Source organism: Coturnix japonica, chromosome 18 (assembly GCF_054131305.1).
Source record: "Coturnix japonica strain WE chromosome 18, WE-NBRP24, whole genome shotgun sequence".
In the NCBI taxonomy this organism is placed as follows: Eukaryota; Metazoa; Chordata; class Aves; order Galliformes; family Phasianidae; genus Coturnix; species Coturnix japonica.
The window spans coordinates 3,194,851-3,222,121 of record NC_140680.1 but is presented as its reverse complement, the minus strand read 5'-3'; the positions used below and the strand labels follow the sequence as shown (position 1 = coordinate 3,222,121).

Sequence of the window (27,271 nt, the reverse complement as noted above, 5' to 3'; positions counted from 1 at the left end):
CAGCTACCCTGGTAAAATGGTGCTCCTTCACCATTCGGAGCAGGTCAGGAAGAATGAGCTGGTGCAGGTGTGGCTGGGGCAGAAGTTGGCCCCTGAGCTGCTGACTGTGAGGAGCAGAGCAGGATGTGCAGCCAGAGAATGGAGCCGAGCTGTTGCTGGAGCTGCTGCTGATCCCTAGATTGATTTAAAGGTAATCGTATAAAGCTTACAAATGAGTGTAGCAGTGGTACATGGGAATGTCAGCAGCAAACTGCTGTAACTGCCTTGTGCCTGGGGACACTTGTGTCACTATGTAAACATGGATCATCTTCTGTTTTTTAATTATTTTTTTTTTTTAAGTCTGTGGATGTGGACCCATTGCCAACCAAACTGCATTATGACAAATCCCATGACCAGGTGTGGGTGCTCAGCTGGGGTGACATGCAGCGCTCATCACCAACACTGCAGGTTAGTCCTTCCCTTGCAGAGCATGGTGGGCTGCTTGCAAGTAATTAACAGCCTTTAATGTGGAAATAAGTCCAAGTTTTCTGCCTATGCACTAAACAGTTTCTTGTTTTCCTTAAACTCTGTTTATTTTGTTGCTTCCCCTCACATCTTTCAGCTGCTGTTTATTCTTTTCCAGTGGTGGTGGCACAGTGACATTCTTCTCAGAATAAAATGCAAATCCATAGCACAGGAAGTAGCTTGTTCAGTGCTTCAGAAAGCTGTGTATTGTGAAGTAAAGAGGAGAAGTCATTGGAAGCATTCTGTAAATTCAGCTTCACGTCTTCTCCCCCCAAAAAATAAAAGAAGCAGAAAATAGAAAGAACTCTCAAGGGCATGAAAGACGCATAAAGAGCAAAATAGGACCTGAGGGACACGTTCTGTGTCTGTGACTCTGCTTTTTGCTGCCTGTGCTCAGCAGCACTGTGGGCTCCCAGGGTACAGCAGTGCACATGGGCTTGGCCATCCCAATTAGCTTCCTTTTCTGTATGGCCCTATGGGATTTACTCATCTCGAGTCAATGGCACAGCAGTGCTAAGTGTAGGCATCTAATTGGGCGTTTTGCTGCTGCTGTATGTCATATGACAAATTAACACCAGCCCTGATCTGATCTATCCAGACGTTCCCTTCTGCAGCAGTAAATTTCCAGCGCTTGCAGCCCAACCTTTCCAGACCCACAGAAGAAGGGTGAATGTCCCCTGTACCACAAAATTTGCTTCTGGGGCTGTATAACAGCATTCCCCAACAGTGTGGGAAGGGGTCTGTGCTTTCTGACCTGAAAACAGCACATGCAGAGAGTGCACTGTGGGCACTTTCAGGAAAAGACACCAGAAACAGAATGGAGGCAAAAGGAAAAAGGGTTCTTGAGGCACAGCTGCCAGCTCACCTCACCTGGGGACTGCAGTGCGCTGTGAGGGGTATAAGGAGACAAAATGGGCTCTCTTTACTCTCTGACTTAATTTCCTCCATCCAGCTGTGAGAGGTTTCTGTAATTAAAGGAGAGGTGTCTCAAGCATGTGATTATTGAGAAGAACACACCATCTGCACAGCTGGAAACTTGTTATGAAGCTCCAGCTCTGATAGTGCTTTCTGTTATCGTTATAAAGTGCAGTTATGCATGTGGTGAGTGAGATCAGCATCCACACCAGCAGATTTCATTTTGGTTCTTTTCCCCACTGTCTTTCCCAAAAGGTGACCAGCAGCTCATTTGGTGAAGTTCATTCACGAGACCAGCAGAAATGCCATAAAATATTAATTTATTTATTTTAACAAAAAATGCTACTGTGGAAGCTGGCCTACATTTCCATCTGCTCTTGGATGTCAGAGGTTTGTCACACAGCCCATGAAGCTGACTGAGGGGATGTTGTTATTTGGCCATGATGGGCTGCTGGGAAGGAAACATGCAGTGCTATCTGTGGCCCCAAGAAGGCACTGTGTAAGAACAGATGTTTTTCTTGAGCAGTTTAATTGGAAGAAATCTAAATGGTGTGGCCAGAACGGCTTCCTGAACTAAACCTTGAAAGACTTAGCATTTCCTCAATGAATTATGTTGCCATAAATTCACAGCAACTGCTGTTGCACATTGCACTGGCAGAGTATCCTAGTGAATGGACTGAAGTCATCTTGAGCCAAGCAAACCGTTTGAGAACATTCTAAGTATTGAAAGCAGCCTCTCTGTGTCTGGTGAGGAGTCTCTGTGTCAGTGGAAAGGTCTCTCTGTGCTAGAGGACAGAATAGGAGGAACTGAAGAAGGGACTTAGTCACAACCCTGCATGGTGTGGCAGATGGATGGACAGGTCTTCTCCTTCAAAGTGATAATTAAGTGCTGTGAGTTAGTGACTGAGCCTTCAGGCTGGTAAATCATCACTCTGCACCTAAGTGAGATTAATAAATATGACCATGAACTAAATGTTTATTTTAGACAGTGAGGAATAAATTATTGTGGTCTTTGTGCTGTCATGCTATTTCAGCTCCCGCATGACTGCTCTTTCTTGCAATATAAACATCTTATGAAAGCAGAGTTGTGTACTTGCCTTACAAATGTCAAGCCTCAAATACTATTTATTAGCCCACTTTTTCAAGGCAGCTACACCAAACAGGATTTTGAAGTCGTTAATCAATTTGAGTCTACTACATCCTTGGGAAAAGCCAAGGTACCTTGTTTGACCATGTAATCTGTATTTACCTTCCTGCCTCACTCACTGCTTCCCTGTGTGTATTTATTGCAGGTGATCCCAGAGGCGAGCGCAGGGGAGGAGCAGCATGTTATCCGCACGCCGTTCAAAGGAGTGGATGACTTCTTTATACCACCTACAAATCTTATTATTAATCATGTTAGGTAAGAAATTACCTTAATGAATAGCGACGGTGGCCATACTGCTCACTGCTAGTGGGATCTGTCAAACAACACTACAGCACTTTACAACTGTTAATGAATGTGTGTTTGAGCTACTCTTACAATTTTCATGCATACAAAAAAGGAGAAATGATTGAGAACACTGCTTAGCTGCTATACAGCAGCTCAATGGGACAGCAAGGAAAAAAACTCAGCCTCTCTTGGCCCCAGCATTGTGGTTCAGACCTAGGTTTGGCCAGCCTTGCCTCTGTGCAGCATTGCCCTGATGTGTTGGTACCAGGAACACAAAGGGAAGCCAAACTTCCACCCAATCTTGAAGCTGCTTTTTAGATCAAAGATTTATTGCCATTAGTGGTAAAAGTTTGCCCTACTTGAGGCATAAATCATGGCTCTTCCATGTTTCCAGCTGCTTGTTCAAATATTGGCTCTGTATGGGAAGAGCAGAAAAAAAAAAAAAAAAAAGCAGCACACATTAAAAACAAGAAAAAAAAAATCACTTCTCTGAACCATCAATTTTGAATGTTAATGTGATGTAGTGGTTAATGAGATTTTATAACTAACATACTAATAACTTAGAGTAATACTGACTGCTTCCCAGCAGGAACAGGAAGCTTCCCATTAAAGTTATCAAAATGGATGATAACTTCACAGCAATTTATACTCTTCCTACCACGTTACAACAACTGCTTAATCATCTCCTGTCACCAATACAGTCTAACTAAGTTAAACTTTCCAGAAATCATAATCAAGTCCTGACATTAAGCTTAGGTTCTCTGCAATGCTCACTGAGGACAGAGGGTCACACTTAAATGATTTGGGGTTTAATGTGATATACAATAACAAACTAACTTTGCTTGCTAAAACATAAAATAAGCCATACTTCATGGCTGTCACTCTTCATTTTCCCCTACCTCCTCTTTCCAGTTTGCTTTTAAACCACTGTTATAAGTAAGTGAGAATAGTGCAGGGCTGTGTGGCTGCTGGATGTTATGGATTGGGATGAGGACGTACAGCCTGGGTTCAAACACAGGAAGGTGGAATAAGTTTTATTTTGCTCCATTTCTGTATATTTTTCCTTTGGTGGGTATGTGTGGGTTTTTTTCTTGCTCCAGTGCAATTCATCAGCTGCAAACAGACAATCTTCCTTGAGAAGTATGAAATGTAGGCTATTGCAGATAGGTTTCCCTGTGCAAAGTAGAGAACGCTGTGCCTAATTTCCTATTTCATTTGTTCAGGGCCAGATCTTTCTCAGTTCTCTCTCACCTTCAGCACAAAAAATAATTGCTCACAGTCTAATGAGACTTACCGGGATCATGTGCTAAATTCTGCACTCAGGAACAGTAAATGGTGATACCAGCATTTCCCAAGGAAGGTGAATATTTAAGCCATCTCTTCTGAGAGCCCAGAAATACTTGTATGCAAATATTCCTGCACACATATTTTGGCTGCCTGTTATTTCAGATGGATATCTGGAAAGGTATCCGTGCATATAAGTTCCCAGGGTAGGTTGCTGTCTATTAAAATCTCTCTAAGTAAGAGCAAGGTTCTCATTGAGATTTTGCATCTCAGATCTCACACGAGCCCTGAGCCTCTTCTGCAGCTCTGTGCACCCCAGATACATTCTGACCCACACTTCTTTAATTTAAAGTTCACAATAAGAACATTATTTTTTCAGCTTCTTCAGGCATTAGGCCAAGGATTAAGGAAGTCTCAGGAAAAAAATAACCAAAATATGATGTGAGAAAAAGCATCTTTTAAAGTGTACTTAAAATGCATTCAGCCAAGGGAAGCATAAGTGTCGTATCCAATTTCCCCACACACAGTGCACTACGAATCTCTGCTGTGGGTATTTTGTGAAGTCTTTAATGGATGTGAGTATAATGGGAAAATGGAAGGCTTACCCAGTGATTTTCATGGGATCATACACTGCATTGGATGTGAAATCATTGCTGAGCATCTCATTGACGGATGGCTAAAAAAAAAAAATAAACACAGTGTTTTAAGCAAAATATCTATTATCTGCATGCAGGAACAGTCCTCCATGTTCCAAAAAGCAATTTTACATCATTCAGGGAAAAGATGCAAAATGAAGCACTCGCTTCATTTCCTTCCCTCTGCACTGAATGGCTGAAAAGAGTTCCAGTGTAAAATCAGGTTGTTTAAGTCAGTACCACTGACCTGTGAATCCAGGGGAACACAAACAGGCTGCTTCCATGAGCTCTGCTCAAATTAAGCTGAAACCTTTCCTGACTAGTCCTGACCTCTTCTTTTTTTGGTCTGTCTTCAGCAGAGGTCAGCTGTGCTGCAACCTACATCTCTCAGAGATCATTTATTCTCAGTCTGCAAACTGCTGTCTGCCCTCTCTGGAGTAACAAAACAAAGCCCACCTTTGCTCATTCTGCTCTATGAGAACCTTCCAGGCTGGTGGGACAGGCTGCTGTACCCTCTGATGCTCCAGTCTAGGACACAGGGTTGGGCACCCCATAGTTACATACATAGAGCTGCAATGCGTGCAGCATTATTGCACACAAAATGAAGAGGACAGAATTTCCCAGTTTTGCTGACTTTCCTCTTTCTCTGAGTATATCTGAGTCTCTGGAGATGACTTCAGTGTCACATTTTCTCTTTCAGGTTTGGCTTCATTTATAACAAATCAAAACCCGCCGTCCACAAGATCGACCTGGAAACGGTAACCCACATCAAGACCATCACCTTCAGGAACTACAGCTGTGCACCACAGACCATGGCCTACACCCACCTGGGGGGGTATTTCCTGGTGCAGTGCAGGGACCGGTGGGGGGCTGCTGCCCCACAGCTCCTAATCGACAGCGTCACCGATGCCGTCATTGGCACCAATGGTGCCGTGCTGGGCACACCGCATGTCTCACCTGATGGGCGCTTCTTGGTCAGCGCGGATGGGGATGGAGGCAGGATCCAGGTCCAGACTGTGACTGTCCAGGGGGAAATCAAGTTGATTTATGACTTACAAACGAACATACACGTATCTGATCTGACATTTCAACCCTCTTTCACCGAAGGCAATCAGTACTATATATATGCGACTTCACATTTGCAAACAGATGTGCTTTTCGTGGAGCTGTCAACGGGGAAAATGAATGTACTGAAGAATTTAAAGGACCCTATCGCATCCAAAGACTGGCCCTGGAGCAGCTACAACAGAATTATGAAAGACAGTGGGTTGTTTGGACAGTATCTCATTACACCAGCTAAAGATTCACTGTTTGTTATAAATGGGAGGCAAAACACGTTACGCTGTGAGGTTTCAGGTATAAGGAGGGGTAACACAGTGGTCTGGGTTGGGGAGGTATGAAGGGGCAGCGGAGCCTTTGGCAGACAGCACCAGTCGGACCTTTATGCTGCAACAAGTGAGCAGTAGCATTGTATATTTCACACTAGGGGGAAAAAAAAAGGAAAAAAAAGAAAAAACAAACCAACCCTGTATAGGCTTCATGGTACAACACTGGTCTACTTGCAAGTTTTATAATACAAGGTATGCTCTGCTAATAGGAAGCGGTTTTGAAGGCATATTTTTTTATTTGGGGGTATGAGTTTTGGTTATGAGAAAAAATGCTGGGAAGCAAAAATCTCCACTGAGCTACCACATAAAGCCACAAAACTTCCTTAGTGATTCTATAGAACAAAACTAATTTTGAGTTTCCATATTGAAGGGCTTTTTGTTACATTCACACCACCCGTTCTCTCCCTGCCCGCCATGCCAGCTGCCCTGCCCAACGTCTGCAGCTAAAATACATGAAGATGAAGGAAAATAACCATCAGGGAGCAGTTTTCAAACCACAGAGACCTGGGAGAGAGATTTAAATGAAAATTGATCCGTTTTCTCTGCAGGTTGGCTTTGGGAGGATTCATGGATGTGGTATCAGGAAGAGGCATAACAGAAATAGTAACTGTCAGCTCTGTGTCTTTGGTGCTTAATTTTGCTCCTGGTACTACTGAAAGCAATGTTATGAGCCCTGCCTCTTCTAATGCATACGTGTGAGATTGCATAGGAGAGATTCAGCATGAAATATCCAGGCCATTTGAGTGCGTAAAAGCCAGGAAGGACTAGGGGGGCGGGATAAGATTTTGTTAAATATATATAGAAAGAGAGAGAGAGAGAGACAATATGAGGGCATTAGTCCTTAAGCAGCTTGTGAGTGTGGTCAGCTTGGGCACAGGATGCAGAATCTGCTCTTCAGAGGGCAGAGAATTAATCACAGTTGGTCCCATAGGAGGCAGCAGCACTTCTGGAAGTTGCTGGTTGCTCACATCAAATATTTAGTAGTGCTGAAGTCGCTAGGCTCTTCATAAAATAACCACAATGAGAGAGGGTATTTTAAACAGAAAACTCATTTTCTAGCTGTAGCCTTCACATGCCTGTTTCTTTTCAGGCATTCTGGGAAATCATTCTTTGTTTTTTTCCTCCCCATTTCCAGTACACTCGTTTATAGTCAATTATCTTTTAGTTATGAGCAAAGAAGTTCATGTAAAACCAGCAGAATTACCCTAGGATGCAACAGCTGGCATCGAGAAATTCCACTTCAGTTCCCATAAAAACATAGATCCATTTGGTAAATCATAAAAACTTTTCTAGCTGCTTTTCTGTAACTTTCTATATTCATTACTGTGGAGTAATCAGGGCAGGAGCAGCTCTGGCTCACAAATGGTGCAAGCCATGGGAGCACCACAGCCACTGTGCACAGCCAGCCACGAGCAGTTGGATCTCAGCACTGCTTTGAAACGTGGCCTTGATGTGGGAGCAAGCTCTCCCCAGAGGTAAACATCTGCTGCATCAGAGCCATGCACTGCCCTTTTGGAAGACCCAGCTCCTTTTGAGAATGACCCTATTGCCCAGAGTTGTATGGAAACAAGTGCTGCACAAACACATCTGGAGATACTTAGAGGTGCAGTAATTATTTGCCAATAGAGGTGCTTAAAGTCAACCATTTCACAATGCACACAGAGGGACTTAAAAGTGAGAAGGATGCAGACTCGCAATGGTAATCTGCGCTTTAAGCATTCAACTGTAGCACCAAGAGAGAAGCATTTCAGCATGGCTGTAGGCCTGAAGTAATTTACATTATTTTGGTTCAATAGAAAACATATACAAATCTGCTCAGACAAAGGAAATGAATCCTATGAATTCATTCAACACAGCATCCTTTAAACTGCCCTTCGACACCCATAGGCTTAAACCTACATGTATTGTCACTGATGAGCCATAGGGGTTAGAAGAGACTATCCCCTCATTGCAGCACAGGCATATGAAAGAGATTGGCATAGCCTTCCCTTAGCAATGCATGGTGTCCATGATTTTCTACTCATCTGGTTAGGAAACATACCCATGTCAAGAAAAGGAGGAGACCAGCTTTGTAAGTACCTTTAAATATGCACAACTCCTTTCTTGAACAAAGCTGTATCCATACATTGCAGTCATCCAAAACGTGTTTTACTGAGGCCAAACACTGCTCTCGTGTATTCTTTTATGACTTCTTGAATATTTTGTTATGCCTATGTTTCCCTGTAGAGACGTCCATTGTGTCATAGATCAAATATTACTTTTCTAAGAATATTTAAAAGAAGAAAAAAAAAAAAAACAACAAGAAACAAAAGCTGTAAATATTTGTTCAGGTAAATATTTGAGGCTGGTTTATTTATAGGCTGTGAAAGATGTGTAACAGACCTCACTCCTCCCCGTTCGTCGCAAGATATTGGAATATCGTTCACTTGAAAACTCCCACTTGGACCTTCCAAAGATGTTCCCTTTCTTCCCCCTCAGCCCAAGTTCTGGTGATGTGTTTTCTAAATTATCCTAATGGTTATATATCATACTTAGAAAATGAAGTACAACTTAGATTGTCCACACGACTTGTGAACAGCTCCAATGACGGTCAGTTCTGACATTAAAGTGCTGCACATTTGTTACTCTGATTTTATTTTTGTGTTCCAACACAGATTTTATACATACTCAGAAAGTGTTTAATTCCTTCCTTGCCTTCCAGCTTTGTCAGAAGGAGGCTGCACTGCCCTTTTCTTTCCCACTGTCTTTGTGCGCTCCACCAGTTACCAATCCCTACCCAATAAATGGACTGATTGATCACAGTGATTAATTGAAAAGAAAATGAAGTGACAGTTTAGTTCTTCTACACAAGTTGGGTATTCTGACATAGGATCACAGAAAAAAAAAAAAAGATGATCCCTGCTTGACAATTAGACTCTTATCCCAAGATCAGATGCACTTTCCAATCAGTGCTGGGGTTTAATAGCAAATACTGTAATGTAACTATAGTGCAAATACTATACTGCAAGTACTGCCTTCCCTTAGTATTCCCCTCAACATTGCCATTTCCTAAATGGGAATTGTTACTTAACTTCTCTACCTGTGCAGCCCAATGACTGTTTAGAAACTGCCCACGTGTGATGTTATTACTTGGAGAGAAAAAGCCACAAGTGCCTTAAGATGAAAACTGACAACACATCAAGTCTTTCTTATCATCACATAAAGTAACACAGTTCTAACAGGTATCAGTGAGCAGAGGTTGGCATTGCCATGGGGTCAGTGCTAACTAGAGACCTGCTGAGTGCTGAGCTGCTCAGCCAAAAGAGACCTGGCCACACTGAAATACCCAACAGCAGAAGGGATTCAGCCATTGGGCCGTGCTGACCCCATGAACATGACTCTGACATGAGACACAGCAGTCCTGATGACCTGTCAACAAGTGCTTGCTCACTTGATTTACACCATGATTACACCTTAATTACTGCAGTGCCCAGCAGCGTGCTTGGCACTAAGTAAAGCAGATCAAGAGGCCGAGCACCCTGCTCTGTGAGGAGAAAACAGCCAGTTCCCAACCTGACCTTACAGCAGGTCAACAAATCAGATAAAGCAGGACCTGGGGCTGGGGGAGAGCTAGCAGTTGATGTGAGTGCACAGCCTGGCTATTCATTAACAGTGCAATGCTGACATGACACTTTGCCTGTATGTGTTTCCCCCTTTGCCCATTCAGGGCATTATTTCAACCAAGCTTCCACAGAGTGAATCATATGACTGTTCTTTGCTCTTTGTTGAACCCCTGGGACTGGCCCACTTGTCCCCAGAGCAGTCCATAAGTGACTGTGGTGCTATGAATCACCACTGCATGCTTGGATCATTTCCCCCTTAGAAAACATTGGGTAAGTCAGAGAATCCTGGGATCATTATGGTTGGAAGGACCACTAAGTTCAATTAGTATGACCATCAATAGGTCACCACAATACTGAACCACATCCCTCAGTGCAATATCTGCCCTTTTCTGCAACACCCCCAGGGACAGTGACTGCCCCACTCCCTGGGCAGCCTGTGCCAGTGCATGACTGCTCTTTGGAGAAGCCATTTCTCCTCATACCCTAATATCTACTGTATGCTGCTTTGAACCTTTGTTTGCATCCTGTAAGGCAAGTAGCCAGCATGGGGCTTCCATTCTGGATTACATCTGACATCACCTTTATTGCCTGACTCACTGCTTTGTACTTTCCCTTTTGAACACATTCCCCAAACATTTGGAAGCAGGGAAATCTCTTCCTAGAGACCAGGAAAGCTCTTGTGTTCCTTCTACAGAAGAGGTGCTGCAGCTGTGTCTGGCACTGAGCACAGGGTGAGCTCACAACCAGGCCCAGCCAGCTGGGAAAGCAAGGACCACTTGCTCCAATCTGCTACAAGAGCACGCAGACACTGAAGTGTAACTCATTTCCAACCCACTGCAACCAAGGGGTTGGTTTATTCAATGAGTAAAATAGCAAGCATGTTTCACACCACCCTGAAAGCAGAAGCTTGACAGGCAGGCCATTTTACCTCTATTTACATGTGGAAACATCCCCAGAATGCAAAGCCACTGCTGCAGGCACCAGTGTGATAAGATGGGACTAACAGCCCATGTGGGACAGGAGCAGCACAGAACTGCCATGGACCTGGCCCTATCCAATCACTGGATGGCCACACTGATGCCCAAAGCTCTTCATGCATTGCTTCAGCACCCCCATGTGCCTCGCTGTAAGGCCCTTGGGTACCTTTCGTCCTCCCAAGCATGACTGGCTCATAGAGCAGCATCGCTTTCCTTTGTTTTCCTTAAGTAATTTTATTCTTCCTTCATGGTAAGAAAAAATAATATTCTTGAAATGGGATGAAAGCTCTTGCCAGTGGCACAGAAAGCAAAGGTAAACTAAGGGCTCCCACCATTCTTATGTCTTAGAGTCAGGGAAATACAGTATGGGGGGCACAGAATGATAGAATTGCTCAGGTTGGAAAAGACCTTAAAGATCATCAAGTCAACCCACAACCCAACCATATCACCCTAAGAACCCTCTGCTAAATCGTGTCCCTGAGCACTTATTTTGTTATTAACCGAATGCTTGTAGCTGCAAGGCAAAAGAAAGGGGGGGGAGGGAGGGAAGACAAGACGAGAGAGAGGAAAGAATGAAGAGAGAAAAGGAAAAAAAAGTTTGCTGTTGTTGTTGCTTATTTTTAACAATGAAAGGAGCAGGAAGGCAGGTGCCAGTAAGAAAAAAAGCACCTGTTCTTTCATAAGTTCAACCATCCTCCTCTTCCCCCCATCCCTTTGAGCAGAGCTGCACACCCAGAGCCCGGTGCCTGAGTAACAGGTGCCGCACTGAGCTGCACACCCAGCATTGCATTGCACTCCGGTCTTATACAGCACTAAAAGCCCAGCAGAAAGCACAGAACTGCCAAACCATCGAAGAAACACAGACCAGCATCGTGCACCGTCATTTTTTGACCAGCAAAAGAGGCACAGAGCAGCCAGAACCCAGCACGTATCAGCGCCTCAAACAGGGGAGGGGGAGGAGAGGTTGCCGTGATTGTTTATTTGTGTTTAGAAGGAAAAACAGCAACTCCTGCACTACACAAGCAGTTTTAGCGCAGCTTCAGACAGCTCACTATGGTTTAAAAAAGCACGGAGTCTCCATACTGCTAAGCACGCGTGTGGGGAAAGTTACCATTGCATCCCTACAGCACAGCACCAGAACTGAGCTCCCTCTGCTGGGAAGGCACTGAGTCCACCCACCCCCCCTCCCAACAACCAATGCCCCTTCCCCACGGCTCGGCCAGAGAGAACAACCCAAGCAGGTAGGAGCCCCAGAACGAGGGCAGGGCAGCAGCAAAGAGCTTGTTATTCCATCAAACCCAAACGCTTTTCGTAGAATCTCAGAATTATCAAGGTTGGAGAAGACCTAGAAGATCATCTAGTGCAACCATTACCAATACTTCCCAGCTAAATCATATTCATCAACACAACATCCAAACGTTCCTTGAACACTCCCATGGTCGGTGACTCCACCGACCTTTTGTCGAGACTTAAATACAGAAGAGCAAGCAACAACGTTGATTTACATATAAATAGTCAAATACCTGAGTTCAGCCACAGTGTTGTGTGGATCCCCCCCATCTGTGCCAAGCTCTGTGGCGTCCTGTAAGCACCACCCCGGAGACAGCAAGGAAATAAAGGCAGCTCCCACCCACTGTCCCACCGGACACCACAGGTGGAATGCATTCGTATTTACTTTGCAGCAGCACCTGGTGGAAGCCAGTCCCACAAAGTGCTTAATCTAGAAACACTGTAAATGATCCTTTAATTTTTTCCTGCCTATTTCATAGTAAAACTTTACAAACTTGTGCTGACGTCTGGTTCATCCTTTTGGGGTGGTTGGTGACTGCAGACCACCCCCTTTTTGCAGTCTGCACTCAATGGCTTCTTACAATGCACTCAGCTGTGTGGGGTGCAGTGGGTTTGGGGCACTAAGGGCTGGGAGGGGTGAGCAGCAGCTGTCCTGGAGCACAGTGATCCATTCCAATGGCTCTGCTGTTCCTCTGTCATTCATAATTACAAATTTGGCCTGGCAAGAACAAGTCTGCCTTCAAATGGAGCCATCGGAACGCTGAGACACAGATGGCTGATTATTGAAATGTCTGATGGCATCTTTGTAAGAGTCCTGCGGCAAAAGGAAGTGCTTCTGACAAGCATTATTTGCTGAAACAAATTCCATTTAATTAAGACACAAGGTCTGCGTTGAAAGACTGCTTGTCAACAGTGCTAACTGCAGCAAACATTGCTAGAGGTTATGCTTCGCATTAAGGCTGAGCAGTAAAGGACGGGCTTTGCAAAGAGGTTCTGAAGCCCTCCTGAGCAGCAGGGCTCAGCTGGTCCTTTTCCTTGTGTGCTCTCCAACCTTCAAAGCTCAAATCAGTGCTGGTGAAAACACCCAGCTTCAGAGGTTAAATCCTCTCTGCCCCCTCAAAGCTCATTCCTGCTCTGTAGGGTGTGTAGAGCTTCTACACCCCTGGGTCCCACCTGCAGCTCCAGCCCTCGTGATGGCACTTTGGAGGCTGCAGGACCACGCATTCTGAGCATCACTACAGAGAGGGGGGTTACAGGCAGAGCAGCAGCCCGAGGTCTGCAGTGTCCCATATGGCAGTAAAGCTACTCAAGGAGAAATTATGCAGATAGCCAACATGCTTGAGCTGAGATGAATTATGTCGAAAACATCAGCACAAGCAGCAGTCGATTTGTGTTACGGTCAACGAGCGCAGCTTCATTTGTTTTCTCCTCTCAGAGGCCCCTGGGGAGCTCCAGGGCTGGGATGTGGTAATGAACACCCCAGAGCTCCTCCATCCACACCCAGTATGGATAGGAAGAAGTTTGCTCCTAACAGCTACTGTGCAGGAAGTGTGTGCCCAGCAGGGCTGGCACCTTCCTTTGCAGAGGTAGCAGAGGGCACTGGGATAGCAGGTTGCAGCGCGGGAGGAACAAGGGCAGCAGTGAAGGTGCTGTCTGATTTCTGCAGTTTGGATGTGGGCTGACCCCCAGCTCTTGCTGCTCTCCTGCTGCTCCCAGCCATGTTGCAGGATCTGCTTCCCCTGAGCAAAACCAGGGGAATGCACTGCTCCATGCCATTGCCACATCAAGGGAACAGGCAGTTAGTAAATGCACCTGCCTGCAGTCTTACCTAAAACAAAGGTACAGCAAAAAGCAAAACCTGGCTCCTCTCCCTCCTACAAGCCATGAGCCCGTTGCCTGCTGCTGGTAGACTTCTCCCAGTGCTGCCCAAGCAGTAGATGTGGAGCATGGTGGGGTTCTGGAGGATGCTGCCCCACAGAGGATTCCCATGATTTCTTTTTCCCCATCAAACAAAGAAATCCCTCTCCTGGTGCAGGGGGGCTTATAAAGCAAAGATGCATTCACCAAAAGCCAGGTGCCTTCACAGCCTCAGCCCCAGGGGTGCCTTTTGCCAGCCAGCCTTTATTACCCGAACTAATGTCCTGACTGGCTTCCAAGTAAATAAAAGCCTTCATCTTACTCTCCACGGCATTGTGTGAACAGATTTCTCCTTGGTCTGTCTGTTTCCTCTAAAATAGATCGTGGCCACTGTTCAGAACAGCATTTGTTATGATGGAGTCACTGCAGATGAATGAGATCATCCCTGCAGGGCGCTGGGGTGCACAGAGCTGCAGGTCAGTGTCCCTTTTGCTGGGGTCAGCAGCCTACACTGCCCCATCCCAGGAGGCACCACTGTATGTGGGACAGGGAAAAACACTTTGGGCAGCAGTGATGGATGTCACCTCACTCCCACATTCTCATTACTTTCTATTTTTCATGCCCCTGTTGTTTAGCATTTGCAGTGCAGGGATGCCCAGCTTGTTCCCTGCCCATGGCCAGACTTGTGCTAAGGGACAGCCTTGGCTTCTGGGAAGTTCTTGGCTTGGCATCAGTCTGAACCTTTTCCCTCAGATCCATGTGGTAAAACATGGCAGTGCTCCCCCAGAACAACAGAATCTGCTGAGCACTTGCTATGGCTCCAAGTAATGAGCAACAAGAGTGAAAATATGAGCCTCTTGTGACCAACAGAGAAGAGCTTTGTCAAATTTTGTGACAGAATAAAGCAGATACATGTTTAAAACTGACATCTTCACCTTCCTACAGCCTCGCAGGCAGCACAGCCCTGCCATCACTGACACCTTTTAAACCTATTGCAGCTCTTCCCAATGTGGTGCTTTAATCAGCATTTTCTCACTGAGCTCACACATCTTTCAGCCTTCGTGCAGCAAATGAAGTTCCCCTCCAGCTGCCACCTCCTCACTTGACCAAAACTCTCCATGTGTTCATTGGGAACAGCTCCAGGTTGGCACAGCCCCATGCTGGACCCAAAAGGTGGTCCTGTGGGATTGGAGACCATAACTGGTGGTTGCACCTCAGTAGAGCAAGTCATACCACGTTGACTTGATGTATGAGTGCAGGAAGAAGGAGTGGGAAGAAACAAGGAGACTTTAGCAGAGATAAATAGGATTTACAATGCTGTCATCTCTAGCAACTTTGGCGTTTCAATTCATTAAAAGTCTAGACAAATTAGATGTTTGTATTCATTTAAAATAATTTCTCCTCTTTGACCTAGCTTAATTTATCACATTACTTCTTTCTGCTGCGCTTAGGAAGGCTGCTGTTTAAAAGGACCCAGAGGAATATATGAGTAAAATATTAAGTAGTTATTGCTAACAACGCAGAGCATTAAAACCCAGCACCACAACTTTCCTGCAGCTGCTTTTGCCCAACCCAACAGAAAGCATTCTCCTGCAGATACGGGATCTGTATTTGTGGTGGTGTTAGAGCTGGGGCACCTCATGACAGTCTTTTCACTACTAACACACATATCTCACGAGCTCCACTGTAGTCACTGCAGAGGAATATACATATATATATATATATATATGCATGGTATATTCTAGTGGCTCCCTGAAGATGATCTGGGTTTTCTTTACATTTTGTGGAGTCAGGATAGTGTCCCTCTGTTCCTTCTGCAGTGCTGAAGTCTTTGACGTGGCATTAATGCTGTTTTGGCCTCTCCTTATTAACAGCCTTTTAAAGCAGCCTTAATTTAAATGCATGCTTTTGCTGCTTAATGTCATGTGTTTCCCAGGTGAGAAGGCTCTTCATGTCACGACCACCATCTGTTGGCTGTCTGAGACGTTCAGGGGATCATTCCATGTAGTCAGATCCGATTTCTGCCTGAAATCTCCCCTCCTTTCTCTGGATGGCATCCAGGAAACACCTGTGATTTTTCATTTTGAAATACCATTTGCATCTTACTGCATGTTGACCGGGGAGTAAAGATTGCTGTGGGGAAATGAGTGACACCAGCACCAGCAATTTGTTATAATGACTCAGAAAATTGCAGGATAAAATGTTGATGTCAGCATTACAATAAAAGCAGGGCTTATTCATTTCCCCTAAAGACTTCCTGCTCTCAGCCCGTGCCCCACTCCTGTGCTGAACTCAGAGCACAGGGCAATGGGCTGTGTCACAGCACCAGGTGCTTTTCCAAGTGATGGGCACCACTGCTTTCAGCCCAGCCCAGCACTGTGCCATACCCACCACCACAGAATGTCTGGGTTGGATAGAATGATTGAGTTTAAAGGGAACTTTCAGCCCCCCCAGCCCCATGCCTGAAGCGGGCTGGCTTTCTTTCACCAGCTCAGGCTGCCCAGGGCCCATCCATAGCATTGCTCATCTCCAGGGATGGGGCAGCAGAGCTCTAGGCAGCAGTGCCAGCACCTCAGCACCCTCTGATGAATTTCTACCCAACATCTAACTGATTTTTCCCCTTTTAATTTAAAACCATTCCCCCTTGTCCCACCCAGAGAAAATAGCAATACACAGCAGTGATAACCCATTGAGCCCTCCCATTGCAGCCGTTCTGGACGTGTCCATATGTGACAGAAAGGGACCTCTGGCACACTGGCTTGTAATATCATAACATATGTGTAATATCTGAAGACCAAGATTATCTCTCTATTAAATTAGATAACAGATAATTAGATAATTTTAATTTACTTTATGAATCTTTTAAAGAGTAAACTGCTTACAGGCAGCTAATGCAATAAACTTACTTTATAACCAGAGAGCAACATCTGTTACAATGGAGAGTCTGCAGCATGCATTAGGATTCTGTGCATGCCCCGCAGTAGTTAGAGTAAATGTATCATTAAGTTGGTATCCTTTCCCATTCAAAGCACACTTTTCAAGATTTATGTACTGCAGACAATAAGATAGCAGGAGAATCAGCTCGCACTTGGCTCCTCTTGCATTCACCCCTGTCCCATGATGAGATAATGTCAGTAAGATATAAGGCAAAGCATGGAAATCAGGTCACTTCCACACCTGGCCATGCATACATGGGCATGGCAAAGGCAGAAGCTGTCAGTAAGGTCACAGTATCAAGTCCTCAAAAATCAAGAGACTTCATAGAATCGTAAAATTGTAAGGTTGGAAAGGACCTATAAGATCACCTAGTCCTACTGTCATCATACAGCCCTCTTAGCACACACACACCTACACTTAGAATGGACGTGGCATGCCTATACCAGACCCCAAGGGTGCCAGAAAAGGTAGGTCGACAAAACAGTGAACTTCAGGGAAGACATCAAACCAACTATTCCCAAGGCATGACATTACCATGTTTTCAGAAGTTACCACTGTTTGAATGTTAGAGAAACCTGGGTTTGGAGGCTGGATGCTTTACTGCCATTGATACAGCTTGTCTATACTTCTGATTGGGCCAGCGGCACAACATAAGAAACCAAACCAAACCAAACCAGATGAGCAGTGCTACTGAGTTACTGAGCATTAATAGAAAACCCGATTGTCCCTTTGTGCAGATGAGCATCGCACTGAAGAGATCTCTTGATGGCATTCATGCATTTTCATTTTAAATTAATCTGCCACATCAGTAACATTTGCAAACCCTGTCAATGGTCAGCACAAACTGCAAGATACTTTGTGGGCTTACATAGCAAATCTCAGGGTCTGTCCCAGTGTGGAGCTCTGGGTCAGCATTTAGAGACATACATTCCATAGTAAACAGAGGCCAGGTTTGATCTCACTGTTTTTCTGGTTTTGGAAAGGTGTCTTTGGACCTTTAACATGCACAGCTTTAGATGCTCCACACATTAGCTGAGGGGTGCTGTGCTCACAGCGCTCCAACAGTGAATGCCAGGCTCAGCGCATGGCTTCATGCTCCAGGTTCTGATCTGCTATCTGCTCTGGGTCACCTGGCATACTAACAGGCATAAGGGAGCTACCTCAGACTCACGGGTCATTCAGAAAACTGCTGCTCCAGTGCATGAAGAAATCTCTGCATGAGCCATGGCACGAGCTGCTGTGGGGCAGAAGTGTCAGTATACGATGCACTGACAATGTGATAGCTGGGTTAGACACAAGAATTTCCTGAGGTGGGGGAAATGCACAGCTCCTCCATGGAGAAATACTTCTGGTCCTATCTCATTTATCATGCATTCATTCGTTGAGTAAATATTCATAATATATAAATGCTAGTGTCACTTTAATATTCTGATTAGCATGGTACATCTTTTCCTCTGTCTAGATAATGGTGAAAGTCATACTAATTGAAGTAATGTTGTGTGTCAAATGATATAGAGCTGATTTACTTAAGACTTGGATGTCTGCTTCAATTAACTTCCAAAGTATATTGCGCTCAAGTTCCTCTTTCTGTCTTTGATGAAATATGGTACATAAGATGTATGTGAGCTGCAAAGCAAATTCACCAACCTTCTATTACCTCTCCATACATCCCCTGACCTCCCATCAATGCCAAAGCAGAGAGAAGCCTGCAGCACTCAGAGCAGACATCCCCTGCTCCTGCAATAAATCCATATCTATTTGCAAACACCAGATCCGCGCACTTTCTGCTTTAGCTTTTGGGGTTTTCTGTACCTGCGCAGCTGTTCCAGCAAGCAGCCATTCAGGGGGGAAAAGCTGCACTTGGAAAAAAAAAGGATGTGAACCATATAAAGACCATATGGTTGAGTGAAATAAGATCAGTGTGTGCAGATTGCTTTCTTAACAGTTCTTGGATGTGTTTTTAAATTACCTTTACAAGTCCCACCAAAAGGCATTGTGCCGTTGGGTTACAACTGGAAGGTTGGCCTTATTGCTATCCATTGTACCTTGTCACTGGGGTGTTCTTACTGGAGTGCCTTGTACAGACTGTCACTGTATTGTCATGGTCCACAAGTGTGTTTGAAGAACAGCTTACATGGCAATGGAGCGTCTCTTTCAAGACGAGTGAGTGGGATGAATTATGAAAGAAGAGGAAATGTTACGTGAGCACCAACAGGAAAACCAGAAGTATTTTGACTGCACCAGTTTCTAATGAAACAAAATAAAACAGTCAATGCTTGTGCAGATATTGCCTAAGAGTGTGGGGTTGGATAGCATGGAAAGACAGGAATCTTAGATCATTTGGTTTTTAAATAGCAAAGCTATGAGTTCAGTTGCCAGCACACTGCTCAGATCTCAAACCCATAAATGTCAGAGACCTCAGCCAGGCTCCAGTTCAGAACACTTCAGCCTGAGGTGCATTCCTGTGCTCAAACATCAACCCTTTCCTACTGAGAACAACATCATGCCCTCTGTGCTCAGCACTGGCATTTGATACCCATGCAGGACCACTGTGCCATTGCCCCAGCACCTACCTGCTGCAGCCAAACTGCACTCCGGGTTTAGAGCTGCTTGGAATTCTCCTGGTGAACCACAAGTGCCCAAGAAGGAACAAGTAAATATTTGATCTATAGTCTGTAGTTTTGATGAGAGCTGTTGAACTTCTACCTGGAAAGATGAGTTGTGTGCTGAGAAAATCAGAACCAGACACTCATCATAGGGTGGTGAGAAATGCAAGCTCTGTCTGGAATCATCTGAACATCCAGCACTCTTGCTGGGCTGCTCACCACAACCCTGGAGCTGATGGTGCTACATGAGCTCTCAGGCCATGGATTGACCAGGGAAGCTGCACCATTCCCATGGACTTGTCAAGGCTGGGAACAAAGTTGATTGGCACCAATCAGCCACCAACAGCAGCTGGATTAATGGGAGGTGACACCATGTTGGATGTGTAGGTGTGCATCCACCTGTGTTCCAGCAAAGTGGTGGCCATTAGCTCCATCACCAGCAGGACCTCCAACAGTGTGACCTTCTGGAGGACAGAGGTGAAAACACTCAAGTCTCAGCTTTCTTATTTTTAATTAAGTTAATTCCTTCCATTACTTTAATCTAGTAATTTGTATTTAATTTCCTGTTCAAGGAGGAGGAGAATGAGGAGAAGCAGATGTTACCCCCTGTGGTCTGTGGAACAAAGGGAGCCAGGAAAGCTCATCTGTCCACCTGATTGCTTTTTTTATTAGGTAGCACAGATGCTGGGAAGGTGGTGAGAACAGAGCTATGTTGTACCATTAACTTTTGTTTTCTGTTTTTTCACTGTTTTTTCTTCCATCCCGATGTGAATTACGCAGTTAAAAATAAGATGGAAAATCAGGTCGCAAACACTCCTCTCCCATCCACTGAACCTGCAGACGGTGGGTTTTTACCTGTTTTTCTGACACATAAGAGAGAACGGCGACTGGGGACCTTCTGCAATAAAGCATCATGTTCTCTAAAGGACGTTTAAGCAAAGGTTTATTTATGTATTTTATCTGTAAAGGTCGGTGTGCCTGTTTCATGTAGAAGTTCAAAGCAGTAACTGCTAAGAAGGTGCAGGGATGATTTAATGCAGGTTGATGTAACCATGATTTTTGCACGCAGATCTGAAAACTTTTCAGATGCTGCAGTGTCTTCATCTGTGCTCTGAGCTGCTCAGCGGCGGTGGTTGCAAATGCAAAAGTCATCATACACTGCAAAGAAACATGAAGGAATGCTGCCCTATCTGCCCAAGCCATGAGGATGGGGGAGGAATCTTTTCAATCTGCATGGTTTATCCTTTTTTGCCCTCTGAGATTTTCCCAGCAGATTAATAGTTTTAAAAGCAGCAGCAACAGATATGTGGGTTAAATGGGGAACGACCTCTCCTGAACCTGAAAATACATCAATCTTCCAGAGCTCTGGGCTCACAAACCAATGAGTTTAACGTGACACAAATTAAGTTGCTGTAACTGTCCTTTGAATGCAAGTCAAAGCACTGCAGAATGAGGAGAGCTGAGAGGCAGATGGCTGAGCCTGGGGAAACACATGGGCGGACCCAGGAGCAGAGCATCCCTGGTTGTGCCCTGCCCTGAACCTCCTCTCCTTCTGCTCTGCCAGCTGAACTGCAACATGCTCCAGGCTACGGCTTTTAGCTTCCACTCACTGATTCACTCACCAGCTCAGCAACGTCCGCCTCAGAGATCACCATCACCGAATCTGACAGAGACCCTCCAGATGGCTCTTGCTATAGCACTCATCCCAAGGAGCAGCCTGGCTGCACCTTCCCACCTGCAGTATAGCCTAGCCCTGCCTGCTGGCTCTGTGGGCAGCTTTGCATTGGTGTGACTGAACACCTCAGAGCACTGAGAGTTATCAGTGCATGCAGCTGCAGGTGCTCAGCCCCAGATCTTCACCATGGCTTTGTTCCTGGGCACAGAGGAGAGTGCATAGCATGGGACTGCTAGGCAGAGCAGTGATGGGTTCATCCCAGCTAAGAGCACAAGCAGCACAGTTCTGGGGAAGATTTGTGCCTTCTGCTGGAAGAAAGCCGTGCTCTGAAATGATTTTTACAGGGAAGAAAAATCAGTAAAATATGCAGAGCGCTCCCTTCTATTTCAGTCATTCCGAAGTGTAAAAATTCACAGCTGCATCCAGCTCCGTGACAGGCTGACACTGCAAGGAGACCAGACCATGACTTGGTATGTAAATAAGACCATAAAGTCTGGAATTTTTACATGAAAATCAGATTGCAACAACCGTTGTGTGCATTGTTTGATTCCTACAGATGTGACTACGCAGCGTTTCTGTACAGAGAAGGCATTTAATAAACCTTTAAATGATCAATCAGTTAAATAAATACAGCATCTCCTGTGAAGACATGCTAACTTTTTAGGAAGTGCCTCTTCCTTCTGTCATTAATGTAATAAGCCTGAACAATGTTCTCGCAGCAATTAGGGTCAATGTCTGCCATTAGCAGCCACGGATTATGAGCATCATAAACCACGATGGCCCCAGAAGACAACACATGTCACAAGACTTTCTCCTGTGTCAGTGCCAGGCTGCTGTAATGTGGCACTTACTGGGACAACAGGTTGTCTAGGATCACTCAGTGAAACAGTTTTTTGTCTCCATGGGGGTTCTCTCATTTTGAGAAGTTCAGCAAGTGCTGTAAGTCTGTGTTAGCATGGATGCAAGAGGAAAGTACATCTACACCAAAGCTAAGATCAGAAACTGCTCTTTCCAACTCCCTCCACTGTTAATTTCTGGCACTGGTTCACATGGGGACAAGTGGGCACTCTTCAGACTTTAAAGCATTACTTTGCAGAAGTGTCAGCAAAATGTTTCAGAACAAGAAGTACTTGGCCACTAACCTTAATTAAAAGCAATGTGATTTAAGTGTAACACCTGGGGGTCACCTGGGGGTGGTGGAGGTTAATTGTGATTGTTACTGTATGATGTTCCAAGCTCAAATTTCCATTCCTTGTGTGCAATAAATCCTACAAATCAGGTAGTGAAAAAGCATTGAGGTGCACAAAGCATGCATCATCTCTAACTCAAATACAGGAGAGAGTTCAGCAAACAGTGATTACCCCTCTGAATGCCTCCAGGCAGCTGGAAAATATCCCCTTTCACTGAGGAAGTGGATATTGCTGCCTTCGTGCTGACCTCCATGACTTGGGGTCAGCAACTGGGGAGCAAACCAAGGTGCCACCTGTCCATCAGAGTCACCTTGAGCAGAGTGACAGAACATATAATGGTACAAAACCTTAAAGCAGACATTTTTTTTTTCTCATAAATACATCCACGGGCTTTTAGTGTCTTCTGCAAAAATACCAGCACTGACAGATTTTTCCTCAGCAATACTCAGGCTGCCCTATGGCTGCATCCATCCAATACAATAACAATGTATGGTGCTTTCAACAACCAGCCCTTACAGAGTGAAGCCATCGCCTCCTCCATCTCAGATTGTGTGGGGATCATTGGAACATGATGGGCACTGATTCCACCGCAAACAATGGTGCATTTATAACAAATGGATAAACAAAAGCTTTGTCATTCCCTAAGGGTATCTGAAGTATTGGCTTGAAAATAAACATCACACCCAACTTTAAATTCTTTTCTCTCACCATTTTGGAGCATTATCCACACAAGTCCTTCATTTGGTACTGCAGCACACCGAACGTTTCTTTATTTAGCCTGCAGGATTTGTACTTTTGGTTTGAAAAGGAAAACCCCATCTCTGCCATCTCCTCTTGGAAACACTTCTGTTCCTCCTGCTTCCACTACGCTCAGTTCCACCGGTGTGATCAGCATATTTAAAATTCAATCAACCTCCTCATTTAAAACATTTTGTGTGTGTGTCACACTAACAGTCAACAAGAGTCCTGAATTTAACATCTGTTCCCACTAGTAAGTGCTTTTAATTTGAGGACTGAAAAAATATATAAAGTAATTACTAGGCACTCAATCACAATGAATAATGTGTTTGCTCCCAGCAGTTCTGTCCCGTCAGCAGAAACTCTGCAGAGGCAGAAAAGTCTAATTGCTAAAACTGGGGGAAGAGCTTGAAAGTACCAACACTGGGAGCAGTCTCAGAACGGTTGCTTCAGCAGTGCTGCTCCTGAGCCCTCCCAGCCCCCCAGCAAACACCTCTCATTGCACAGCGCTGGCCCTGGGCTTGGACAGAGTTTGCTCTATGAGGCTGAGGAGAGAGGGAAAGGCAGCAGCAGTCAGAGGGCGATGGGCACAGAGCAGTGGTGCCATCCTGCTTTGTTTTACACATGGCTAAGAACACTGTGCCACTACTTATTTTGTTAATGGAAATCAGAATCGAAGCTAGGAATTATCTCAGTCCCAAACACCGAAAGCTGAAATGTTGGAGTTTGTACTGGGGCATTTTCACTTGAGGAGAATACAGGAGAGGATGCTAGCAGATCACTGGGAAGCCTGCATTGAGAACACCAACACCAGCATGAGACTGTAGAACTCAGGCTTGGAAGAACAAATTCTGAACCCCACAACTTGACTATAAAGCATTAATATGAAGTACTGCTTTCACAGACTGTGGTGCCTTTGCTGCTCACTCAGGTAAGCCCAGCTCCAAAATGGAACTATTTCCACTCACATTTCCATTTAGCATTCCTGTTCCATATGCTATTCTGAGACCCATTACTTGCAGTCTGGATCTTAATGCAAATATTTAAAGCTCAAGACTGACACAGGAATGGTGAGCTCGAGCAGCTGATCAAGCATTAGAAAGCCTTTTGTCTTCCCAAGTTACCATTTCACTTTTGATTCAGTAACTGTGCATATTTTCATTAATGCCAACAATGACAACAAGAATAAAGAGCCAAAATAAACATCACATGAAAGTTGGACTTGCCCTCCTCCTCTTCCTGCTCCATTTCCATACCACTTGCAGCTGATTGCCCCAGCACCCCTCAACCAGCAATTCACATCCATAAGACAAATCACAAGAAGACATTCCTGGATTGTATTTTCAATTGCATCTTTCCTTACTGAGTTAACAGCAAAATGCCCCTAATGCTGCTTTTATAGGGGCAATCAAAGATACATACCATAGCAAATGTATCTCTAACAAAATGAAATGTCCAAATTGAAAGAAATGAGATTCCACTGATATCTTCAGCTGGAAAATCAACCTAATTCTTGTGAAATTAACCTGTCCTTCAGTCTCTGAATACTTAATTGTTACTTCTCTGGTATCCACTAATGGACTGTAACTCAAAGGAACACGAAAGATAATTGGAACTCTTTAAATTCCATATTGATTTGGTTCAGTAGTTTCCAGCTTCATGGCTCTTCCAGTGCACTGTATGCACATGCATCAGTGTCTGCATGAGTGTAACAAACTCTGAGCAGCAGCAACACATGAAATCCACCTGGGAAATGGCAAAACCACAGCCATGGATATTCACCAAGTGCTATGTCTCAATTTGGTGACCAAATCCCCCAGATCTGTTAAAATGACATCCAGTACATCCTTTGCCTGGAATGACTTTCACCAGGAGGCTGCAGCCAGTTCTCCAGCACCGTGTGTGTATGACCCTTGGGGTGAGGCATGCTGCGGGCAGGACAGCAGGTTGCTGCTGCATTTCACCTATCCCTACTTCCCCTACTTCCCTCACTGGTCCCAGACGACCACTTCACAGAATCACAGAATTATCAAGGTTAGAAAAGACCTAGAAGATCATCTAGTCCAACCATTACCAGTACTTTCCAGCTAAATCATATTCATCAACACAACATTCAAACGCTTTTTGAACACCCCGTGGTCAGTGACTCCACCACCTCCCTGGGCAGTGAATTCCAATGCCTGACTACGTTTTCCGAGAAGTAATACTTCATAATGTTAAGCCTGAATCTCCCCTGGCGCAGCTTAAAACCATTCCTTCTAGTTCTATCACTGATTACACGAGAGAAGAGGCCAACCCCCAGCTCACTACAACCTCCCTTAAGGAAGTTATAGAGAGCAATAAGGTCTCCCCTGAGCCTCCCCTTCTCCAGGCTGAACAATCCCAGCTCCCTCAGCCTCTCCTCATAAGGCCTGTGCTCCAGAACCCTCACCAGCTTCGTAGCCCTCCTCTGAACGCGTTCCAGGGCCTCAATGTGTTTCTTGCAGTGAGGGGCCCAAAATTGAACACAGAACTCGAGGCGCGGCCGCACCAATGCCGAGTACAGGGGGACAATTACCTCCCTGTTCCTGCTAGTAACACTGTTTTTGATGCAAGCCTGGATGCCGTTGGCCTTCTTCGCCACTAGGGCACACTGCCAGCTCACGTTCAGGTTCTGGACTTGAGTGTACATGAAAAGGAGAGTCCAGAGCAGGTTGTGGCAAAGCCACTGGACACCTATGGGATGTAAGCAAGTGGGTCATTCTGCCAAGTGGCACAATTTGGCCATGCCTGTGTGCAGGGAGATGACGGGGGAAGTCACCTTTTCTTATCGCCAGAGAAACCCATCTACTGTGGGGCAGCAGGTGAGGACCCAAAGGAAACCTCAACAGTATCAAGAAGTCACCAGGGAGGAAGAAAGCCTGTCAGTAAGGAGTGTGGGAAGAGCTTCAGCTGCAGCTCCACCTCTACCAGACCCCAGTGAAGCGATACAATGTAGAGCCTCTTTGAGTGCCTTGACTGCAGAAAGAGGTATGTCCAGAGCTGGGAGCTCATTGCGCACCACTGGGAACTGGAACTGGGCTTGTTTAGCTTGGAGAAGAGAAGGCTACAAGGAAGACCTCATTGTGGCCTTCCAATACTTGAAGGGAGCGTATAAACAGGTGGGGGAACGGCTGTTTATGAGGGTGGATAGTGATAGGACAAGGGGGAATGGTTTTAAACTGAGACGGGGAGGTTTACATTTGATACTATGTTGAAGTTCTTCACACAGAGGTTGGCGACGCACTGGAGCAGGTTGCCCAGGCAAATGGTCTTTCTGTGGGGTGTAGATGAGGAAAGGGAAGGAGGAAAATAAAGCAGCTGCTTTGTCCCAAAGCTCTTGTTGCATTGGGGTCTGACCCTATTTTCTGAAACTAAAAGACAATGTGTGAAAAAAAGGACAGGGAAAGGCGCAGGGAGGTTTTGGTTTTGGTGCTGATTCCAACCTGCTGCTTGCTGCTGGGAAAGGCACGCTTGGCTCCAAGGAAGGATGCATGGGTGGAAAGCCAGCAGCCTGGGGGTCAGGGATCCCCAGCAATAGAGGGCAACAGCCCAACCAAGAGCTGGAGTGATTTTCATTTAAAATGCATCCAATGAGGTCCTGTCCCACTGGATCTGTCATAAGTCTCCCCATTTCCTATAACAACCCCAGAAATGGTGTTCTCTGTTTTGCAGGTTTTTTTTTTTTTCCGTTTTTTATTTAAATTTTCTCATATACTCAAGGCAGTTCAGCATTGAAAGGAAGGCTTTCGCCCTCTCCTTTCCCTCTGCAAAATCATTTAATTTCTGAGTGCCCCCTTATGTTTTGGCACACACCATGTATAGTTGCATAAAGAGTTAGAGAACTACTTCTTTTTCCTTTCCCCTTGTACTTCCCTGTTTTCAGAAGAGCTGCAGCCTGCAGGGAGCCGCCACCCGGAATCGTGGAGCTGTGAGCTCACAATGGCCCACCCGATGACTGTGCTGTGAGCTCACAAGGCCTGGCTCTGACACTGTCTAGTGCCGCAGGCTTCTCTCTGTGCGACACTCACTGTGGCTGCAACGGTGGTGTTGGAAGCATGGTGCGAGTGTGTGGGGCCATGGCCCCTTCCCGCCTTGTGCTCCCTCTCTTACTGATGGCCATGTGTTTCCAGGAGGCCTGTGCTGCTCCGTGGCGAGCACCAGGAGCAGGTAGGTGGGCAGAGATGGAACCCAAACTGAGTAGCACTGGGGGCAAGAAGTCA

The 27,271-nt window shown here is 45.3% G+C and overlaps 1 protein-coding gene and 1 long non-coding RNA gene across 8 annotated transcripts in view; one reads left to right on the top strand and one right to left on the bottom strand.

Moving 5' to 3' along the window:
- LOC107320088 (follistatin-related protein 4) overlaps positions 1–8,782 on the top strand; it is a 177,360-nt gene extending 168,578 nt beyond the window's left edge. For all 7 annotated transcript variants that reach the window (XM_085518732.1, XM_015875595.3, XM_015875592.3 and 4 more), the window contains 3 exons: positions 340–447; positions 2,712–2,821; positions 5,471–8,782. In XM_085518732.1, the coding sequence (XP_085374858.1) occupies positions 340–447; positions 2,712–2,821; positions 5,471–6,170 (918 nt within the window). In that variant the 3' untranslated portion in view covers positions 6,171–8,782. The remainder of the gene's footprint in view (positions 1–339; positions 448–2,711; positions 2,822–5,470) is intronic.
- Positions 3,089–4,813, bottom strand: LOC146757911 (uncharacterized). The gene is made up of 2 exons (XR_014935410.1): positions 4,741–4,813; positions 3,089–3,266 (listed from the first exon to the last, which is right to left on the bottom strand). It is a non-coding gene; the product is annotated as an uncharacterized LOC146757911 (long non-coding RNA).
- Positions 8,783–27,271: the final 18,489 nt, after the last annotated feature.